General features: G+C 42.1%; 2 protein-coding genes across 2 annotated transcripts in view; both read right to left on the reverse strand.

The window, feature by feature from the left end:
- Nucleotides 1-6,166, reverse strand: part of SLC2A2 (solute carrier family 2 member 2) — a 106,266-nt gene extending 100,100 nt beyond the window's left edge. The window contains exon 1 of the mRNA XM_073626201.1: nt 6,099-6,166. Within this exon, the coding sequence (XP_073482302.1) occupies nt 6,099-6,164 (66 nt within the window). The 5' untranslated portion in view covers nt 6,165-6,166. The remainder of the gene's footprint in view (nt 1-6,098) is intronic.
- Nucleotides 1-23,086, reverse strand: part of EIF5A2 (eukaryotic translation initiation factor 5A2) — a 568,757-nt gene that overhangs the window by 316,662 nt on the left and 229,009 nt on the right. The window lies entirely within an intron of this gene.

Raw genomic sequence — 23,086 nt, forward strand, 5'->3', positions numbered from 1 at the left:
CAAAGGGGAAAAATGAATTATCATTGTGTACCCATACATGTCTTTAGGCGTTTAAACGCATCTATACGCAAGTATTTTACTGATTATTACACAGGAAATTCTCTCCTAGAAAACACATGTTTAACAACATCAGTAACATTTTTATGGCCATGGAAATGAAGCCTAACAGGCAGGCATCTAGCATTTTGAAGAAGAATGTCCCTAGTAGCAATATTGCTTTCATGACAGGTTAGCTTTAAGCAAGCCATACACATCCCAGCAGTGGTTGGATATGACAGCTGAGATCTTTCTGTAAACAGGCATATTAATCACCTGAATTTGCATGTTTATGGACAAAAAGTATAGAGAGGGAGTGCAAAAAACATTCTGGTGCCAGCTTCTCTTGGGGAAAACAGCATCTGTTTTGCTTTTGCTATTAACCCTGAGATAAACTAGCAGGGGTTGTCTATAGTTTTCCACTTGTTCCCATGATCATAGAAACAGTGACCATCATCCTCTATTTAAAAGCCACACTCCAGACAAGGAGCTATTTTCCCGTCCCTGTGATGCCCATAGAAGAAAAAAGGAGTAGGGGGCGTCACTGGGATATAAAAGCATGGAAAGCAATTAAAAGTTCACTTTTTTTGGTCTGTAAAGAAAAATCTCCCAAATAAAGACATAGGAAGTGCTAAAATGTGGCAGGGGTTCCAACATGCAGAACAAAATAAAATGTTTTGACTAGCGTTAGGTTTTACATTGTATGCCTGGGCTAAATTTTAAATAGAAACACACACCTGGAATACATGCACATTTACCAGTGTGTGCCCTTAAAATGCTGCAAGTACAGAAAAATAACTGTTGATCCTGCCAGTAATTCACTTTGCTCCTAATTTCCTGTAATAAGTGCCTCTGCTGAACTGAAATGCCAAGCAATGCTGGCAGCCCAGCCCATTTCTGCACTGGTGGACTATAGAACAAGCCTTGTCCAGGTATTCCCTGCTGGATCACAGAACAACTCCCCCCTCTTCTCATCTCCATAACATAAGGTGCTCTATAGTTCAGCAGAGCTGATCACACTGGGACATGGCCTCAAAATAGCAGGAGGAGAGTTTAGAATTAACCATAGAAAGTATTATTTTATCCCAAGAGTAGTTGATGCCTGGAATAGCTTGCCAGTAGAGGTAGTGAGTCAGTCAATAGGAAGCAATTTTAAACATGCTTGTAACAATAATGGATCTATACATTAAAACAATGACAGACTCTTTGGATGGGTATTACTAAAACTGGAGGATTTAGAATCTGGTACAGCTGTGGATGGTAACCAATCAGCTTCTAACTTCAGCTTGTTCAATTAAGCTTTGACAATAAAACCTGGAAGCTGATTGGTTTCTCTGTAGAGCTGCACCAGATTTTGCACTCTCCAGTTTCAGTAAATCTCTCCCATTGGGTCATTTGTTTTTGTTTTTTATTTTTTTTTCCACTGTTCTATGTAATACTGTTCAGGATTTCAGTCCAGCAGAGGCAAGGTTATCAGCTCACTAGAAGAAGCAAAGAGGTCACAGATATTTATGGCAGGATCAATAGGTTTTTCTTGATACCTGCAGTGTTCTTCCATTCATGCAATACAGCGAGGCTTGAGGAATCTGCAGTGCTGTCTATTGTATTCTGACAGGCGGTGCCAGCTAATTGGATGCAGCCACTGCACATCTGCTGATTTTCCTCCTGGCTCCTTTGCTTTTTCAGTTGAAAGATGTTAGATGGGAGGGAAGTGACAGGGACACCCACAAACCAAATTTTGGCCAGTTTGAGAACAGGGTGGATTTGACTCTGACTCCCTTACATTGAACACCTCTTATTTGCTCACTATTGGTCTGGTAAATATACCACTGGATATTTGCTTGCAGGCACCAGCACAGAATACATGTAACCGGCCTATCAGCTGACCCATAGCAATCACATTGTAAAGGGGCACTTAGGAGTTAATTTACTAAAGGAATTGAGAGTGTTGACTTTGATTAACCAATCATGTGCAAGGCAGATTAAAAAAGCAGAATGTGTGCCTGCTTATGATTGGATGTAGTAAATGCATATTCACCTTATTTACTAAGTTAAGGAAACATTTCAAACGGAAAATTCTCTATTCCTTTAGTAAATCAACCCATAAAATAAACAGGGTCATTTTACAGACGTAAAATACACAAGACAATACTTTTATTATGAAATTGAGCCTTTTTCTGTATGGGTTTGTTGTTTTTTTTTTTTTTTTTTAAATCATACTTACCTAGGTGGTCTCTAAGGGTGAGAACTGATTGATCAAACACTGCTGATCCCTTAGTTTCTTCCCGCTGCTCTGAGCCGTGACTGATAATCACTGCTGTCGCTCTATCCCCCTCTTGCTCACTGAAGTGCTGGGCTGTGGAGGGGGTGGGAGCAGCTAGCTCAGGCTCTCAGTGGATCACTGAGAGGCTGAGCCAGGTGCCAGTCCAGGCTTCTGGATGGATCCTGGCCATATGGTTGAGGTCTTTCCCTAGCCAGGACCGGCTCTGTGATGTCAGCCAACAGCGGGCTTAAGCTGAAAACGGGTCATAGGAGTGCAGAACATACTGCACTCCTCCTGTGATCCACAGGAGAAGTACAGCCAAATGAGCTTTGGCTGTACTTCTCCTTTGAAGCAAATACAAATAATGAATACCTACATTTGCTTCTTTTTGGTCTGTTAAATATACCACTGGAACCATTTTTGATATATCTCTTTGAATGCAGATCTGTCCTGTGTCCTCTGAACACTTCCTGCTTTATTTTAAAGAGTCTATTTAGCCCTCCTAGTTCTTATCTTGGACTACAGAATGATTGAACTTTATGTTGTTGAAATCTGACATTGGAAGTGTTCCAGTAGTTTAGCAAAATGCACTGGGTAGAGTTGACACCACTGGGTTCACAAAACCAATGTGTGTTGTCAACTTGCAACAGAGCCTAAGTGGTGAATGCATTTCTGGCAAATTAACATGTATTCTTCTTTACTTGCAGGGTCATTATTGGGATAAAACTTGGGGAAATATCTGTGTTTTGCAGAGTTGTGCCACAGTTTTTTTTTTTTTTTTTTTTGAGTGTTTTTGTTTGCCTTGAGATACATGTAAATAGCTTTTTACAAGCCATACAGACTAAGACAGTTAGACCCCTTACACACTGGGGCGGTTTGCAGGCGCTATTGCGGTAAACATAGCACCTGCAAACCGACCCAAAACAGCCGCTGCTAGCAGCATCTTCAGAGCGGTATACACCGATCCTGGCCATTGAAATCAATGGTGCAGCGCGGCTATTGCGGTGGGTTTTAACCCTTTCTTGGCCGCTAGCGGGGGTAAAATCGCCCTGCTAGCAGCCGAATACCGCCGCTAAAACGACGGTAAAGTGCCGCTAATAATACTGGCTCTTTACCGACGACGCACCTCCTGCCCCAGTGTGAAAGGGGCCTTAATCATACTGTGTAAAAGCGTCTCCATGTTAGTTGATTTTTTGATTTTCAAAGAAAAACAGTTCTATCTGCATTGTGTGTGGGTCTTCAGAATGCTCAGCGTACAACTACATATTTATATATATATATCTATATCTATACATAGATATATATCTATATCTATATAGATATATATATATCAATAGGAATATTTTTGTAAAGTTTCTTAAATTAACATGTTCCTAAAACTAAAAGTTTCCATGCTAACATATGGGTTGTCACTGGTTGCTTGTTTTGTACGATAGGGTCACCTATGATCCAGTAATGTAACCTGACCAAAAGAATTAGATATGACCTGAAGGGATGAACAAACTGCATAACCTACAAAGCAAGGAGAACCTTTTACACAGTTACTAGCACTGCACTAACCAAAGTTTATCTGTTATTGCTCTAATTTTGTTGCAGTGAATTTCAGGGCAGGGTGTGTTACAGTGCCAGTATAAAATAATAAAAAAATAATACAATTGAGAAGTATTTTTGTTTATCCTTTCATTTAATTGTATGAGCATCATCGAATTATTTCACACTTTGTATCTAAAACCCCCACACTGCACAGGACTAGTATGGATGGGATAACATAGCAATTGTCTTTGGAATCTTGATATTGTTGTACTGATTACCCCAACAATCACATCAATTAGCATTCACAGTGGGGTTGTTTTCATGAGCTGTTTAATCCCCAGGGGCAAACATAATAAAATGCTAACTAAAGCTGGCCATAAACATCAGAAACAGTTGGAAAAGCACGCATGACCGAACTAAATCTGAAAGTTCACCATTTTTAGTTCTCCCAAAAACACGAATACACTGGTTGCATAAGCATTCCGGTTTAGGCATTGAAAATAAGAGGGTGGTATGGGTTCTCAGGGAGCAGACAGTCACAGTGCCTGCTTATTTCTAAGGAAATAAAGTGACTGGATAAGGTTTAGCAACATGGCGAAAAAACGAAAAGTACATCAAATTAATAACCAGTCAGAGTTCTGTTTACTGAGGTTAAACCAATACAAGATGGATTATCTTTGGTTGTTATGACCTAAGTACCTTGCACTTAGCACTTTGCTCCTTGCATTGTTACATTGTTACATTTTGCTAAAGGCAAATATACTGTGCACTCTGCAAGTGCAGTTGCTCTTGAGCTTAGTAAATGAGGGGAAGCTCTGCTGACTTCCACCATCCAATCATGTGCAAGCAAAAAATGCTGTTGTTTTATTTTCTTTTGCGCATGATTGGGTATTCTTTGCAAAGTGACGCTTTAACTCATTTACAGGCATACCCCACTTTTAAGTACACAATGGGGTTTATTTACTAAAGCTGGAAAGTGCAAAATCAGGCTCACTTTTGCATAGAAACCAATGAGCTTCTAACCTCGGCTTGTTCAATTAAGCTTGGGTAATAAAACCTGGAAGCTCATTGGTTTCTATGCAGAAGTGAGCCTGATTTTGCACTTTCCAGCCTTAGTAAATAAACCCCATTGTGTACGTAAAAGTGGGGTATGCCTGTACTAAGCTCTGGAGCAACTGCACAAGCAAAATGCACAGTCTACCTACCTTTAGTAAATTAACCCCATTGCTACATCGACATTCTTCATTGCATTGCCTTAATAATTAAGCAATATTCTCATCTCCCTGTCAGCTTCCAAGATAAGTCTGAATAACAGTAATATAAGCATAAAATTACTATTGCTACCCCCCACCTTTTTGTTTAGTAAAATCACCTAACTACCAATCCTATCCATGAGGATAATGCACCAGGCAAAAAATGCCCGCCTTTATAATAAATTATATCTAATTCCTCAACGCAAATAGATGTATGAATATGACATTACATGCATAATATACAATATCCTCATTGTCCGGCTTTTGCTCAAACTTTTCTCATTTAATATTTTTATTAAAATTATTATTATTATTATAATTATTATTATATCGAATTTATATAGCCCCGACAGTTTGCACAGCATTTAACAATATGAAGTTCAAGGAACAAATATAATAACAAAATTACTCAAACTTTTAATTATGTCTTCCTTACAAATTTTTGTACCCAGAAATGTCCCTATTTATCCTTACTAACGCCACAAGAACATTCATATAATGTTACGCAGTGATTCTTTATTAAGGTTTGATAACTATTATGCCCAACATTATTAAAATACGTACAAGAAAGTATTTTATAATCCTCAGACAGTAAATCTTATCAAGTTGAACTGGAAATCCATGATCCTCTTTATACACTGTTATCTCATCACTAAATAACATAGCAACACATTGTCCCTTTAAATTGTTTAAATGTTTGCAGCCAAACACGCAGTGACAGATTTATCTCAAGGCATACGTTTCTGTGCACAGCCTTCCTTATGACTGGTTGCAGAGCAACCATTCCTGCAAAAAAAAAGTCACTAAAAAAGTCACTACAGTGCAAATTCAAAAAACTGAAAAAATATACAAGCTTTCAGAAGGTAGCAAGTTTTCTAGCTCAAGGTATAAAGTACATATGCTTATGTACAAATAAGACTGCAAACAAGTATTTTAACACCTTAACTAATTGATGAAAAAATAAAAATCTTAAAAATGCCTAAAAGAAAAAAAGATAAAGAAAACTACAGTACCTTCTCTTTCCTGTCCATTGTGGTCTTGTCCAGTAAACTGCTGCAGAAGTGTGGTTCGTGAATCATCAATGCTTAAATACAGGTATTGGGAGAGAGGCAGTCCTAGGGGAGGGGAGCCAGCTAAACAACAATTGTGCAATTTTCTTTAGGGGCAAAAGGACATTTTCTTGACAGTCAATACACATTCATTCCTATATACTGTGTACAATAATTAATATCTGTTTTATGCTAGAATAGCCGTCAGGGCACCACTTTACCCTATTATAGTGGAACTTGTATAATATATTTATGAACATTTATACTGAATATAAACATAAAAACAATAATAAAAACATATTCTATATCTAGGTATATATCTATATATATAGATATATATCTATATATAGATAGATATATATCTATCTATATATACAGTGGGGACGGAAAGTATTCAGACCCCCTTACATTTTTCACTCTTTGTTATATTGCAGCCATTTGCTAAAATCATTTAGGTTCATTTTTTTCCCTCATTAACGTACACACAGCACCCCATATTGACAGAAAAACACAGAATTGTTGACATTTTTTAAAAAGAAAAACTGAAATATCACATGGTCCTAAGTATTCAGACCCTTTGCTCAGTATTTAGTAGAAGCACCCTTTTGATCTAATACAGCCATGAGCCTTTTTGGGAAAGATGCAACAAGTTTTTCACACCTGGATTTGGGGATCCTCTGCCATTCCTCCTTGCAGATCCTCTCCAGTTCTGTCAGGTTGGATGGTAAACGTTGGTGGACAGCCATTTTTAGGTCTCTCCAGAGATGCTCAATCAGGGCTCTGGCTGGGCCATTCAAGAACAGTCACGGAGTTGTTGTGAAGCCACTCCTTCGTTATTTTAGCTGTGTGCTTAGGGTCATTGTCTTGTTGGAGGGTAAACCTTTGGCCCAGTCTGAGGTCCTGAGCACTCTGGAGAAGGTTTTCGTCCAGGATATCCCTGTACTTGGCCGAAATTCATCTTTCCCTCGATTACAACCAGTCGTTCTGTCCCTGCAGCTGAAAAACACCCCCAGAGCCTGATGCTGCCACCACCATGCTTCACTCTTGGGACTGTATTGGACAGGTGATGAGCAGTGCCTGGTTTTCTCCACACATACCGCTTAGAATTAAGGCCAAAAAGTTCTATCTTGGTCTCATCAGACCAGAGAATCTTATTTCTCACCATCTTGGAGTCCTTCGGGTGTTTTTTAGCAAACTCCATGCAGGCTTTCATGTGTCTTGCACTGAGGAGAGGCTTCCGTCGGGCCACTCTGCCATAAAGCCCCAACTGGTGGAGGGCTGTAGTGATGGTTGACTCTCCATAACTTTCTCCCATCTCCCGACTGCATCTCTGGAGCTCAGCCACAGTGATCTTTGGGTTCTTCTTTATCTCTCTCACCAAGGCTCTTCTCCCCCGATAGCTCAGTTTGGCCAGACGGCCAGCTCTAGGAAGGGTTCTGGTCGTCCCAAACGTCTTCCATTTAAGGATTATGGAGGCCACTGTGCTCTTAGGAACCTTAAATGCAGCAGAATTTTTTTGTAACCTTGGCCAGATCTGTGCCTTGCCACAATTCTCTGAGCTCTTCAGGCAGTTCCTTTGACCTCATGATTCTCATTTGCTCTGACATGCACTGTGAGCTGTAAGGTCTTATATAGACAGGTGTGTGGCTTTCCTAATCAAGTCCAATCAGTATAATCAAACACAGCTGGACTCAAATGAAGGTGTAGAACCATCTCAAGGATGATTAGAAGAAATGGACAGCACCTGAGTTAAATATATGAGTGTCACAGCAAAGGGTCTGAATACTTAGGACCATGTGATATTTCAGTTTTTCCTTTTTTTTAATAAATCTGCAAAAATGTCAACAATTCTGTGTTTTTCTGTCAATATGGGGTGCTGTGTATACATCAATGAGGAAAAAAATGAACTTAAATTATTTTAGCAAATGGCTGCAATATAACAAAGAGTGAAACATTTAAGGAGGTCTGAATACTTTATATATATTGTATATACTTTGTATATACTGTATATATATATATATATATATATATATATATATATATATATATATATAGATATAACTATATATAGATATATCTATCTATATATAGATATATCTATATATCTATCTATATATAAATAGATATATATCTATATATATAGATATAGATATATATCTATATATAGATATAGATATATATCTATATCTATATAAATAGATATATATCTATATATAGATCGATATATAGATATCGATCTATATATAGATATCTATCTATCTATCTATCTAGATATATATATGTAATATAAACAAAAAAACTCATATTTTACAGTCTTTAAAATCCTCAGTACAGTAAAAACATTTTCCTTGTGATACTGTCAGTTTTATTCTTTGGGGGAAAAATAAACATATCGTAATATAAACTTCATTTGAATCTGAAAATAAAAGACATTCATTGGCAGGCACCCATGCTTTCATATTTGGCACTGGTTCAAAAGATATTTTGTATGTGGTCACTCTCTACCCAATAGTATAATATTTTGATGAATGCATCTTTCATTTACAGTTATACTATTTACACAATATAAAGCATTGCTGCATTTAGCAGGTTCTAAAGTAAAAAAGATTTAGTGTCTTAATGCATTCTATGCATTAAAGAGGAGCTCCAGGCTCCATCAGAAAAAAAGTAGAAGTCAGCAGCTACAAATACTGTAGCTTCTGACTTTTAATATAGGACACTTACCTGTCCCTGGATCCAGCGGTGTCTTCACCCCAGCCGAGTTTTTCAATCGGCTCTCAAATGCTGCCGCTGACATTTCTTGTAAGGCAAACTGGTAGTAAAGCCTTGTGGCTTCACAGCCAGTTCCCTACTGTGCATGCACGAAGGGCGCTGTGCTTTGTGAATGGCTCAGCAGCAGGGGGGCCAAACTTCTGGGTCACTGCGGCAAGATCAGCCGGAAGTGGAAGCGCGTATCTGTCAAAACCAGATACCAAATGTGGCAGTGGGGGGGGGGGCAAACAAGCGGAGCTTCCCCTTTTGGGTGGAGCTCCGCTTTAAGGTTTAAAAAATCCATCCTACTTGCCCCCCCATCCCTAAACATTTACCTTGCTCCTCTCACAATCCAGCGATGTTCTCTCGGCTGCACCAATGCTCTCTCTTCGTGGTCTCACAGGAAGGCTCTGATAGCAAGAAGATTCATAGGCTCCTGCTGCTGTCAATCACAACCTATGTGGAGGGATTGGGGGGGCATGGCCAAGCCGCGCTGTGTCTGTGTCTATGTATACAAACAGCCCAGCTCGGGAGCGTGCCTACATAGGTGCCCTCTCTGCACATGTTTTGCTGAGAGAGCACCTGTAGAAAATGAGAAGCAGACAGATCCACTGCAGGAATCCAGAAGAGGAGATAAGGAATCACTGTAGCACTGCACAGGCAGGTAACTATAACATCTTAGGCTCCTGCTGCTGTCAATCAAATCCTGTGTGGAGGGCTTGGAGGGCATGACCGAGCCGCGATGTGTGTGTCTATGGATACACACAGCCCAGCTTGGTAGCATGCCTGCATAGGTGCCCCCTCATTACATATCTTGCTGAGTGAGCACCCGTAGGAAAGGAGGAGCAGACAGATCGGCAAGGGGAATCCAGAAGAAGAGATAAGGGATCACTATAGCGCTGCACAGAGCAGGTAAGTAAAACCTCTTTTTTTATTTTAATAAAATAAAAATATTTGCCTACAATCACTTTATTGGTTATGTTAGAAGTGCTTACAAACTGTTTTATAACTAATAGATTGAAGGCTGCCTTTTCAAATGTTTCCTTTACTGTAAGTCACTTTGTTTTATTTTGCTTTGTACTTTCTGTTCTCGCTTTGTTCTTCTTCAATAAAAAATATTTTGATGAACAAAATAAAGTAAGTTTGCTCTGTTTACAAGACTGAAAGGCTGTCACGTGACTGCCAAGCAGAGTGAGATAAAGCTGCTAAGAATTCAGCTACAACCCAACCAGAATTTTTTTTTTTTATGAACTTTGACATTAATTTGCTCCACAATGCCTGCAGGTGCAGATGTTAGTGATTGTTTGTTTTAAAGCTTTAATCAGGTTCACTTCACAGGTCACTAGCCCAATGGCTGGTGATATCTCTATAACTCCTTATGATATAAACTAAATGTGAAAACATTGTTACATAATAATGGGGGAACAAGTCATTTAAAACATGCCCTCCAAATATTCCACCAAACTGTCATCCCTAACCATAGTCTTTTCTTAGGGAAAGCCCAGTCTGTGCATTCTTTATTGTACCAAGCATAGGTAGCAGTTATGATATGCAGTGAGTGGTAGGAGGTACTGTTCAGCTAACTCTTCTAAAGACCAAGATCTCAAAAGAGCCTGTCTAAAACTAGAGCAGTGGGTGCATGGGTAGAGTAGTTGAGCCACCCATGCCAGATTGTCATAATTTTTTGAGAGCTAACTCTGCGGATATAGGTTAGACTTTCCAAGCATAGGATAGGATTCACCTTGTCTATTCAAAGTTGAAAACTTTCCATATAACCCAGTGAGATATCTATTGTCCCATAGTGGGGACAACTTGCTAAAACACTGATAACCGAGGATTCATTTAATGTGTTGCCCAATCTTATATCACAAATTGAGAGTGCAGTACTGTGTATATTTTGAAAAAGCACCCGATACCAATTTTTAAATATTAGTCTGTTCATACATGAGTAATGTCTTTACTTGGTTAACATCATCCAGTAGAGATAATTGCCACCCACTAAGGTGCTGCAGCTGTGCTTCCAAAAAACATAACTGGGGGTTAGGGACAGCCAATCCTCCTTCTTTCCTATGGAAGTATAGTGTTTCTAATGTAATTTGAAGAGGTCCACCATAAGTTCGCAGGAGCAGGGCCCTTCTAACCCTCTTGTTTTGAATTGTACTGTTGGTGTATTGTCTCCCTTTATATTGCAAAGCGCTGAGCAAACTGTCAGCGCTATGTAAATCCTGTAATATAATAATAATTATAGAGAAAATTGCTCACTTTTAGCTTATAGAACCATTTTTTTTTGGTATCCAAATAGGAGCATTGTGAATGATATATGGAAGTTCCAGTAGCCATATCATTTTTATCAGCTTCACACTTCCTACTATAAATAGAGGCAGCCAGGACAAGCTTTTAGACGTTTCTCTAAACCTGGAGAACAAGAGAATAATTCTAGTAATATGAAAATTCTACGTAAGTGCTGTTGCAAGAGCTTCATTCAAAGAATAAGGATGAGAGCAGGCAGCCCTGACTTGTACCCCTCCCCAGTGAGAAAGGTTGCAAGAGAAAGAGAGAGTTATTAATAACTTTTTGGACCTAGAAGAGGATTATGTGAGCTATATCCATGTATTAAACTTTGGGTCCAGCCCCTTTGTTCATAACAACTTGCACCTGTAATTCCAATCAACACTGTAAAACACTTTGATAGAGTCAAGTGAAAGTATTGTTGTGTTTCCTATATTCAATAAGACAATATGTACAGGAATACCCTCTGTATGTACCGGTATATTACAGTGAATCAGTTAAGGGTAGGTTGCAAGTTACCAATTGAGATGTGGTTCTCGATAAGTGAAGAGCTAAGGCACTGAGCAAGTATTTTGATATCTGTAGTTGGTAACGAGATGGGTCAGTAAGAATCTTACTTGGAAGTGTCTTTATAAGTCTTCAGCATGAATACAACTGTGGCTTCATATGTAGAAATTGGAAGTGTACCCAGCACAAAGGCTTTCTCTAGTGTGTGCAAGAGGTGTGGTGGTAATATTAAAGAATATTTCCTATAGATGTTTGCTGAAAGACCATCTACCCTGGGAGCTTTGTTGCAGGTACGCCTACTCCATGTTTATTAGATGAAAGAATGCCAAGTCATTGCTTGAAAACAGAGCAGAGTGAAATAAATCTGCTATGAATATGACTGCAACCCAACCAATGTGCCTTTGTTATGAACCTTGAGGATGAATTGCTCTACAATGCCTGCAGCTACAGAGGACAGTTAAGGCTTTTTGTAAAGCGATTTTACTACTTGTTAAGAAAATGTAAATGCTTAAATGTCCATTGCCTGGCCACAGGTTCACTTAGGAGAAGTGGCTCATATCTGTTTCAAGAATAATTGTCAGTTTCACGTTATAGTACCAACGGTAACATTCTTGGGGTGTCTTAACTACAACCCTGATTCCAAACATTTTGAGACACTGTTTACAATCTACATAAAAACAAAATGCAATGATTTGCAAATCTCATAAACTCATATTTTATTCACAATAGAAAATAGAAAACATATCAATGTTTAAACTGAGAAAATGTACTATTTAACCGCTTCCCGACCAGCCACCGCAGTTATACTACGGCAGGTTGGCTCCCCTGGGCGAGCCATCATAGCTGTACGGCGGCTCTTTAAGACGCTGTAGCAGGCGTGCGCGTGCCCGCAGCGTGTCCCCAGAGCTGATGTGCGTGCCCGAGGGGCGCGATGACTGATGGGCACCCACGATCGCTTGTGACAGAGCGAGAACCGGGATCTGTGTGTGTAAACACACAAATCCCAGTTCTGTCAGGGGAGAGGTGACAGATCGTGTGTTTCTACTAAGTAGGAACAACGATCTCTCTCCTCCCCTAGTCAGTCACATTCCCCCCACAGTTAGAAACACACATAGGGAACACAGTTAACCCCTTGAGCGCCCCCTAGTGTTGACCCCTTCCCTGCCAGTGACATTTATGCAGTAATCAGTGGCTTATTTTAGCACTGATCGCTATATAAATGTCACTGGTTCCAAAAAAGTGTCAAAAGTGTCCAATGTGTCCGTCGCAATGTTCGCACCCGTTAAAAATCACAGATCACCGCCCTTACTATTAAAAAAATAAGAAAAATGCCATAAATCTATCTCCTATTTTGTAGACGCTATAGCTTTTGCGCAAACCAATTAATATACGCTTATTGCGATTTTTTTTTTTTTTTTTTTTAACAAAAATATGTAGAAGAATACATATCGGCCTAAACTGATGAAGAAATTGTTATTTTTTTTTATTTTTTGGGGGGGATATTTATTATAGCAAAAAGTACAAAATATTGTGTTTTCTTCAAAATTGTCACTATATATGTGATCAAATACCACCAAAAGAAAGCTCTATTTGTGGGGAAAAAAAGGACATACATTTTGTTTGGGTACAACATCGCACAACTGCACAATTGTCAGTTAAAGCGATGCAGTGCCATATCGCAAAAAAATGTCCTGGTCAGGAAGAGGGCAAATCCTTTCAGGCCTGAAGTGGTTAAAGGATAAAATTTGGTAATTTTTAAACTGATGGCAGCAATATGTCTCAAAAAAGATTTTTTGGGAATTGTGGTTGTACAACTCCCTCTTATGTAATAACTATGTTACCTGAAGTTAATAATGAAGAGATTCTGTGGGTCCTTGCTCTCATTCTTTGCTTTAGGGTTTAGAAAAGTGAAATTGAGATTGTTCCTTTGTTTAAGCATTATGTAATACTTTTGTCTGCTTTCAGTTCAGTTATTGGGACCGAGGGTATATGAGGCAATCCATACAACTACAGTGGATCCTGGGATTACGAGCATAATCCGTTCTAGGAGAATGATTGTAATCCAAAGCACTCGCATATCAAAGCGAGTTTCCCCATAGAAGTCAATGGAAACGAAGATAAATCGTTCTGCATTGACTTCTATTGTATGCAATACCGCATGTGACCAGAGGTGGGGGGCGCTGGAGAGCCTCGGAAATACTCGGGGACAGCTCGGCTTAACTCGGAAACCCTCGGAAAGGCTCGGAAACACTTGGGAGTATTTCCAAGTGTTTCCAAGTATTTCAGAGTGATTCAGAGTATTTCCGAACGGCTCTGAACCAATTCGAGTGTCACCGGCGCCCCCGCACCTCTGGCCAAATGCGGTAATGCACACCCCATTGGCTTGAATCCTGCTCGTTTTGCGAGACAACACTCGAAAACCGAGTCAGGATTTTTAAAAAAAAGTTGCTTGTCTTTTAAAACGCTCGTTAACCGCGTTACTCATAAACCAAGGTTCCACTGTACACTGGCATGCAGCTACACTTGAAATACATAATCATATTCCAGCTCATTGTTTTCTTTACTTTTGTTATCTTTTTTAAGTGAATGATCCTTCATGCAAGTGTGTGTTGCCAGCAATTGGGGAGGCTGTGTGTGTGTTCTCCACTCGCTCCCCCTTCTCCTGGCAACAGCAGTGGGAGCCTGTGGTCAACAGTAGCGCTCAGGACACTGGGACATGTAGTCTTCAAAGAGCGTTGTATAGTGAAAATGAATGAAGCAGCAAAATACAGGACCCAAAGATCAAGGCAAGCAGGGGAGGAGAGCACTGAGTTTCCGGGGCTTAAAGCGGAGTTCCACCCATAAAAATAAGTTGACATTACTGTGCAGCAAATAACCTAACTAACATTTGGACAAAAATTTTTTTTTTTACTTACCTTTTAATGCCTGTTGCTATGTGGTCCCTTCTAATCTTCCCCTTCCTCACCGTGGCGCCTGACATCATTTCCCTTGGTGCCTCTGCTCGCTACTGCTTCTGGGAGATGTGTGTCATTATTTCCCAGGAGTCGGTGGGCAGCACCGAGGGCTAGGTAGTCATAACAATGGGGTGGGCACATCCGACGCCCATTGTGATGGCAACCTGTGTAGTTTCCAGAGCCGCTACATGCTGTTACTGCACATGCGCAAGAACAGGAGGTGCATGCTGGGAATACAGCAGCGCCATATCCTGGACCAATATGCTTGTGGGCTTCTCCTGCCCACAAGCAAGATGGGAATCCCCAAGAAGGCAATATCAAAGGTATTTTTTCCAATAAAATAATCATAAAGGCAGCGCTAATGACAAGAGTAAGAATTGCTAAATATGCATTATGCATGAGTAAGAGTTATTTAAAAAAAAAAAACAAAGATGTGGGAGGAAGCTGGGCTTTAGCGGGAACAAATAGAGTGGCACAGACCCGTTTGCCTGGGTGCTGGTGCCTCCACCTTAGAGACTGCCAGAGAGGACTGGCGTGCGGGTACTGGAGCTGTGTGTATAGAGGCTAAGGATTGAACCACTGAGAGCCTCTTGCTGCTGTAGACTGTGAAGTACAAACCTGCTGCTTGGACCAGTCTGTGCCTACACCAGAAAGAAGGAGCCTGTGAGGACCAGAATGCTGGGAACAAGCCACCAAGGATCTGGACCCTGATTGCAACTGTTTAACAAGTTAGGTACATCAGGAGACTGCCTATTTGCATAACAGCCTAAAATACAAATCACTACATGCAGTCTTTAAGAGACGGTAATAAGTGCACCGCTGTACAGACGGGCCTCAGCTTTAGCTGGCTTATGTTTGCAAATTAGGCACCAAGTACTATAAAAAACACTGCCACACTGCACCCTGGGACACTTTTCTTGATCAGCTGTTGCAGAGAGTCACTGTCAGAACTGCCTTAACCCTATTGGACATGGAGTTCACCAGAGCTTCACAGGTTGCCACTAGAGTCCTCTTCCACTCCTCCATGATGACACCACGGAGCTTGGGTATGTTAGAGACCTTGCACTCCTCCACCTTCTGTTTGAGGATGCCCCACCAATGCTCAATAGGGTTTACGTCTGGAGACATGCTTGGCCAGTCCATCACCTTTACCCTCAGCTTCTTTAGAAAGACAGTGGTCGTTTTGGAGGTGTGTTTGGGGTTGTTATCATGTTGGAATACTGTGCTGCAGCCCAGTCTCCGAAGGGAGGGGATCATGCCCTGCTTCAGTATATCACAGTACATGTTGGCATTCATGGTTCCCTCAATCAACTGTAACTCCCGCGTTTTCCAAAAACTTGTGGAAAAAAAATGACATGTTCAAAAGACTCATTATGCCTTATGGAATATATGTTAGGGTGTTTACTTTCCAAAATGGGGTCATTTTTTGAACGTTTTCATTGTCCTGGTGCTCCAGGGCCTTCAAAAGTGTAAGAGGTAGTCAAAAAATGAAATGTGTAATTTATGTCCCTAGAACCCCTGACGGTGCTCCCTGCATGTTGGGCCTCTGTATGTGGCCACACTGTGTAAATGTCTCACACATGTGGTATCGTCATATTCAGGAGTAGTAGAATGTGTTTTGGGGTATAATTTGTGGTATGCATATGCTGTGTGAGAGAAATAACCTGTTAATATGACAATTCTGTGAAAAAAAAAAAGAAAAACAAATCTTCATGTTGCAAAGAATTGTGGGAAAAAATTACAACTTCAAAAAACTTACAATGCCTCTTACTAAATACCTTGGAATGTCTACTTTCCAAAAAGGGGTCATTTGGGGGGTGTTTGTACTTTCTTTGCTTGTTAGTGTCTCATGAAATGAGATAGGCCGTACATCAGGTGAGATCAATTTTCAGTGATTGGCACCATAGCTTGTAGACTCTATAACTTTCACACAGACCAAATAATATACACTGATTTAGGTTATTTTTACCAAAGATATGTGGCAGTATAAATATTGGCCAAAATTTATGAAGAAAAATGACTCCTTTGCTAAATTTTATAACTGAAACAAAGAAAAATGCTTTTTTTTACAACTTTTTCAGTCATTTTTCATTTATAGCGCAAAAAATAAAAAAAACAGTGGTGATCAAATATCACCAAAAGAAAGCTCTATTTGTGTGAAAAAAAGGACAAAAAATTCATATGGGTAGCATGTTGCCTGACTGAGTAATTGTCATTCAAAATGTGAGAGCACAGAAAGCTGAAAATTGCTCTGGTTAGGAAGGGGGTTTAAGTGCCCAGTGGTCAAGTGGTTAAATGCATTATTTAAAGCATTCTATGTAAGAAGGTAAAAAACCTTCTGTGTGCAGCAGCCCTGAGCATGATCTTCCTCCAGCGATGTGCATCGGAGCCTCGCTCTCCCAGGTCTCTCCCGCAAATGTCAATAACCGCCAGTGAGTCAATGAGGAGAGAGTGGAGATAGGGCTGAACCACGCTCTGTGTGTGAATGAACACAAAGAGCAGCAGATCAGGAGTGAGCCTGCTTGGGTGCCCCCATAGCAAGCTTCTTGCTATGGGGGCACTAAACAAAAGGGAGGGGCCAGGACCACCGAAGAGGGACCAGAGAAGAGGACGGTCAGGGCTGCCCTGTGCAAAACCACTGCACAGAGCAGGTAAGAATAACATATTTATTATTATAAAAAAACTACCTTTAACCAGTTGCCGCTTGCCCACCATCAAACGACGGAGGGACGGTGCGGCTCTTGTTCTGGGTGGACGTCATATGATGGCGCACCCGAAAGGCCGCAGTGCGGCGACCGTGGGCACGCAGCACGGTGGTTGCGGGCGCGCTATGTTGCTAGGACACGGTGCGACAGCGATCTCTGTAAAGAGTTGCTGACGTGGCTCTTTAACCATGTGATCGGCTGTGTCCAGTCACAGCCGGTCACATGTAAATACAAGAATGGCTGGTAATCGGCTCTCATTGCCTCACTCTGACAGAGTATGTGGCGAGGAGAGCCGACCAGCGGCATCTCCTCGCAGGGGACAACAAGACATGTAATCCGTGCACTGATCATCAGTGTCCTGATTACAGTAAAGCGCCACAAGTGCCAGCAATCAGTGCCCACCAGTGCCAGCAATCAGTTCTCACCAGTGCCAGCAATCAGTGCCCATTAGTGATGTCAGTCAGTGCTGGCTATCAGTGCCGCCTATCAGTGCCCCCATCAACGCCCATCAGTGCCACCCATCAGTGCTGCCCATCAGTGCAACCTATCAGTGTCCGCCAGTGCCGCCTATCAGTGCTCATCAGTGCCACGTATTTGTGCCACCAATCAGTGCCCATAAGTGCAGCATATTAGTGCCTCCTCATCAGTGTCACCTAAAGAATGCCCATAAGTGCCACCTCATCAGTGCCCATAAGTGCCACCTCATCATTGCCCATCAGTGCAGCCTATCAGTACCTATCAGTGCAGCCTCATCAGCGCACATCAGTGAAGGAGAAAAATTACTTATTTACAAAATTTACTGAATGAAACAAAGAAAAACTTTTTTTTTTCAACATTTTCGGTCTTTTCTTTTCTTTTTTTTTAAATAAAAATCCCGGCAGTGATTATATACCACCAAAAGAAAGCTATATTTATATGAAGAAAATGATAAGAATTTCACATGGTTACAGTGCAGCATGACCACGCAATTGTCATTCAAAGTGTGACAGCTCTGAAAGCTGAAAAATAGCATGGGCAGGAAGGGGCTGAACGTGCCCTGTATTGAGGTGGTTAATATCACTTTAAAGTGGTTCTAAAGCATTCTCCACATTAAGGTAAAAAACTTCTGTGGTCAGGAACCCCCCCTCCCTTTTACTTACCCAAGCCCGATTTCAATCCAACGCTGCTGTGTATGTTCACTCCCTCCTTACAGGGCAGATTGATAGCAGTGGGAAGCCTGATGAAGGAGCTGTCTGTGTCAATGGATGCAAATAGCATGGCTCGGGAGTGAACCTGCACGAGGACTCCCCTTAGCAAGCAGTTTGCTAGGGGGTTACCCAGAAGGGGGGAGGATCCAGGAGTGTCGGACCCCAGAAGAGGAGGATAGGGTCTGCTCAGTGCAAAACCAAGGTTTAATTTCACTTTAATTAGCAGTAGATAAATACTGTTGCTGAACTCATGCCACAGTCCTTGTGACCAAACAATATTTCATAATTAGTGCACCACAAGCTGAGAGCACCTAGAGTTAATCACCAATATAAACACATGCTTTGAGAAAAAAGCTAACTTAAAAGAGAAGTTCAGCATTTAAAAAAAAAAAAAAAAAATCATGCTTTCCTAGGTGGATGCAGCATCGGTCCGCCAGCTCTAAAACTGAGAACTGTGCGATCAAAGGCCACCGATCGCTCAGCTCTTAGAGCTCCGTGAGCAGAGAGCTGGTGACTGTCAGTCAACCAGCTGTCTACTTTGCCCCCCCCCACTGGAGTCCTGGGCTGTGGAGGGGGCAGGAGCGGCCGGCTCAGGCTCTCAGCCCCCACTGAGAGACTGAGCGGGGTGGCAGTCCAGGGTTGTGAGTGGATCCCAACCATACTGTCGTGATCTTGCCTCGTTCTGGACCGGCTCTGTGATGTCAGCATGTCAACAGACAGCGGAGAAGTACATACTCAGGTGAAGTACAGCCAAATTAGCTTTAGCTGTACTTCTCCTTTAAAAATAGAACCCTTACATGATATGTCTTTTTTACAAATATAGACATAGAATGATCACATTTATGTAAAAGGACAATCTCACTGAAGTATTTGGGGACTATTCAGCATTTATTAACATCAAGCAAAGCATACACAATTAAATAATTTATTGTGTAGCTCAGGGGTCTTCAAACTATGGCCCTCCAGTTGTTCAGGAACTACAATTCCCATCATGCCTAGTCATGTCTGTGAATGTCAGCGTTTTACAATGCCTCGTGGGATGTGTACCCAATCAACTTCCAGGTTTTATCTTTAAAGCTTAATTGAACAAGCTGAAGTTAGAAGCTGATTGGCGACCATGCACAGCTACACCAGATTCTGTGTGCTCCAGTTTTAGTAACCCCCCCCCCCCCCCCCCCATTGTATCACTTTTCTTAATTTATAAAACATGTGCATTATCCTATAAGTAGCAAGAAAGGTTTATAGAAGGTTTGTTTTTTCATGGATTTTTACATTATGTATCTATTGTCCTGACACACTGACATAAAGTATCTGTCTAGGATGATCCAAATGAAACTTCACAGTGCAGAGGTGCAGATATAAAGTAAAAAAGCCATGACATTGTTTTGCTTAGTCCCTAAGCATTTTCCTATACTTCCCCAGGAAGCTGTTGAACCAGTTCTTGAGGCAAAAGAATGTATAGTGACCACTCAGTGGGGAACAAAACAACATACTGTATGTCACTAAAAAATGTTTTTGTGATAAAAGACTGAGTTTTTTTATGTCAGAGGTTAAAAACACTTTTGTAAACATTATTCTTCTATCCTAATGGATTTGTGTGTAATTGTTCGGTATTGAGAATTGTAAAATAATAACGCAGTTTGCAGGTGTTCCTTTCAGGAGCCAAATTGGCACAGAACTATCATAATTTGGGAGATTTTTAAACTGATGCGTGTGTGTGTGTAGCTATATAAATATATACTGTATATAAAGGATTCCCATAGCATCATAGGATTAGCTAAAAAGACAATGGGGTTGATTTACTAAAACTGGAGAGTGCAAAATCTGGTGCAGAAACCAATCAGCTTCCATGTTTTTTTGCCAAAGCTTAATTGAACAAGCTGAAGTTAGAAGCTGATTGGCTACCAACCATGCACAGCTGCACTCTCCAGTTTTAGTAAATCAACCCCAATATATCATCAACCCTGCCTGCTTTAAGGCTCCCTATGTCTGACTGTACCTATGGACTGAGAAATCTAATAAGGGATAAGTGATTGTGATGAGGCACAGCTGTGTTCAGATATTGAATACAAAAGCAGCCTATGAGCTTATTATAGATTAATAGTTTGGAAGGTATCAAAGTTTTAGATCAATATGAGAGCCAAGCAACTATCATTTTCAGGAATTGGTCAGCAAAGGCAATCTTCCAGTTTCTGTCAGTACTGGTTACATTTATTAATTTATGAATACTTGGTTTGTGGCTGAATCTCAAAACTATTCCTTTATTCCATGTTTTACTGAAAAGGCCAAGAACAGGGCACTACCAGAGCAATGCAAGCAATGAGCTCATACATTCAGATGTGGCCATTGTCCTAAGGCTGTCCCGCTGAATCCGCCCACTGGCCATCCCACAAAGGCCCATCCCATGTCATCCTCCTTCGCCTGCAATCCCATCTCCTCCATCCCATTCCTCCCCCAGGCCCAAATCCTCCATCCCATACCCTCCTCCTCCTCCAGTCCCATCTCCTGCATCCCATGTACTCCTACTCCAGTTCCATATTCTCCTTCCTACATCCTCCTCCTCCCCCAGTCCTATCTCCTCCATCCCATGTACTCCTACTCCAGTCCCATCTCCTCCCTCCCACGTCCTCCTCCTCCTGCAGTTCCATCTACTCCATCCCGTGTACTCTTACTCCAGTTCCAGCTTCTCCATCCCATGTCCTCCTCCTCCAGTCAAATGTCCTCCATCCCATGTCCTCATTCTCCTCCAGTCCCATCTCCTCCATCCCATTATTTCCCAGTCCCAACTCATCCATCCCATGTCCTCCTTCTCCTCCAGTCCCATCTCCTCCTACCACAGGAGGGGGAAGTGGGACAGGAGGGGAGCAGTGGGACAGGTGGGGGGCAGTGTGTTAGGAGGGGGCAGGGAGACAGGAGAGGGAAATGTCACAGGAGAAGAGCAGCGTGACAGGAAGAGGGCAGTATGACAGGGGGAGCCGGATAAAAAGGGGGCAGCAGGACAGGTGGGGCAGCGGAACTGGAGGGGGAAGTGTCATGGGAGGACGTCAGTGAGACAGGTAGGAGGCAGCAGGACAGGAGGGGGAATTGTCATGGAAGGGGGGCGGCATCACAGGTGGGGGGGCAGCAGGTCAGGTGGGGGGCAGCAGGAAAGGGGGGGCAGTGTCACAGGTGGGGGGGCAGCAGGATAGGTGGGGGCAGCAGGAAAGGTGGAGGGCAGTATAACAGGTAAAGTGGCAGCAGGACAGGTAGGGGACAGTGTCACATGTAGGGGGCAGCAGGAAAGGTAGGGGGCAGCAGGAAAGGTGAAAGGGCAGCAGGACAGGAGGGGGAAGTGTCATGGAAGGGAGGGCAGTGTCACAGGTGAAGGGGCAGCAGGAAAGGTGGGGGCAGTATAACAGATGAAGGAGCAGCAGGACAGATGAGGGACAGTGTCACAGGTGGGGGGCAGTGTCACAGGTGGGGTCAGTGTCACACATATCTTGGGAAGCACCAGTCGTCCCAGCTCTCACCTGTCCAGCAGTACCAGGATGGATAGCTGAGCCTGTGTCGCATCTCCACTCAGCTCTCTAGTGGCAGCTGCAAGAAAGAGCAGGGGGGCTCCTCATCCCTGACCGCTTCCTCCATAGGGCCCTCCACTGGCACCAACTTGCCCCACGGACAGACCGGTGCACACTGTAGTACCGGAGCAGAACCTGCCTGACAGTGGGCCCCGACCTGCACACACAAAAGAGCAGGGGGGCTCCTCCACCCTGACCTCCTCCTCCATGGGGCCCTCTGCTGGCACCAACTGCCCCCCCTGCTCTGCATCCTGGCAGCTGGTCCGCTCTAACTTCAGCTGCCATGTGGTAAAGATGGCTGGGGTTGTGACCCGTGGTTCGGGCCCCTCAGATACCCGGGCCCCTTACTTGTGTACCAGCTGTACTCCCCTGATGGCGGCCCTGCATATTCCTCAACACACTGGACTCTAGCTGTTTAGGGTCTTTTCTCACCCTAACTACATAAACTGCAGTTAAAGAATCATTAATTATTTTACACAACATTGTTTTTTAATTTGTGCTCGATAACTATGCTTGCATTAGGCTCGGTTCACATATGCGAATTGGATGCGTTTTGATTCACAATTAATTTGCATAACATGTGAACCAAACCGACTTTCAATGGAGCTGGTTCACAGATATGCAGGCCGGTTGCAATGTAAATTTTGAAATGTTCCTGTGTGTTTTAAGTCGGGTTCAGGTGCAATTTCAGTGTCAAATTCGCACCTGAATTGCACCTGAACCGCTCAATGGAAACCGCACCGGACTTTGCACTAAAACCGGACCCGCATATATGTGAACCCAGCCTTACTCAATTGTTGTTGCTGATATTTTAGTCTATCTCATTGGTAGTGGCCAACCATGCATGCATGACCTGTCTTCCAAAACAAGAGCTGCCAGTAACAGTCATTATACAAGCATGGAAATCTGGTGAACTTACATGTTTGTGGGTATGGAAAGAGATGGAATGACTCTAGAGAGCTGACAGTATTGGAGGGAAATCATAGCAAGCAGTCAGGGAAA

The sequence above is a fragment of the Aquarana catesbeiana genome, linkage group LG04, assembly GCF_042186555.1.
Source record: "Aquarana catesbeiana isolate 2022-GZ linkage group LG04, ASM4218655v1, whole genome shotgun sequence".
NCBI lineage: Eukaryota > Metazoa > Chordata > Amphibia > Anura > Ranidae > Aquarana > Aquarana catesbeiana.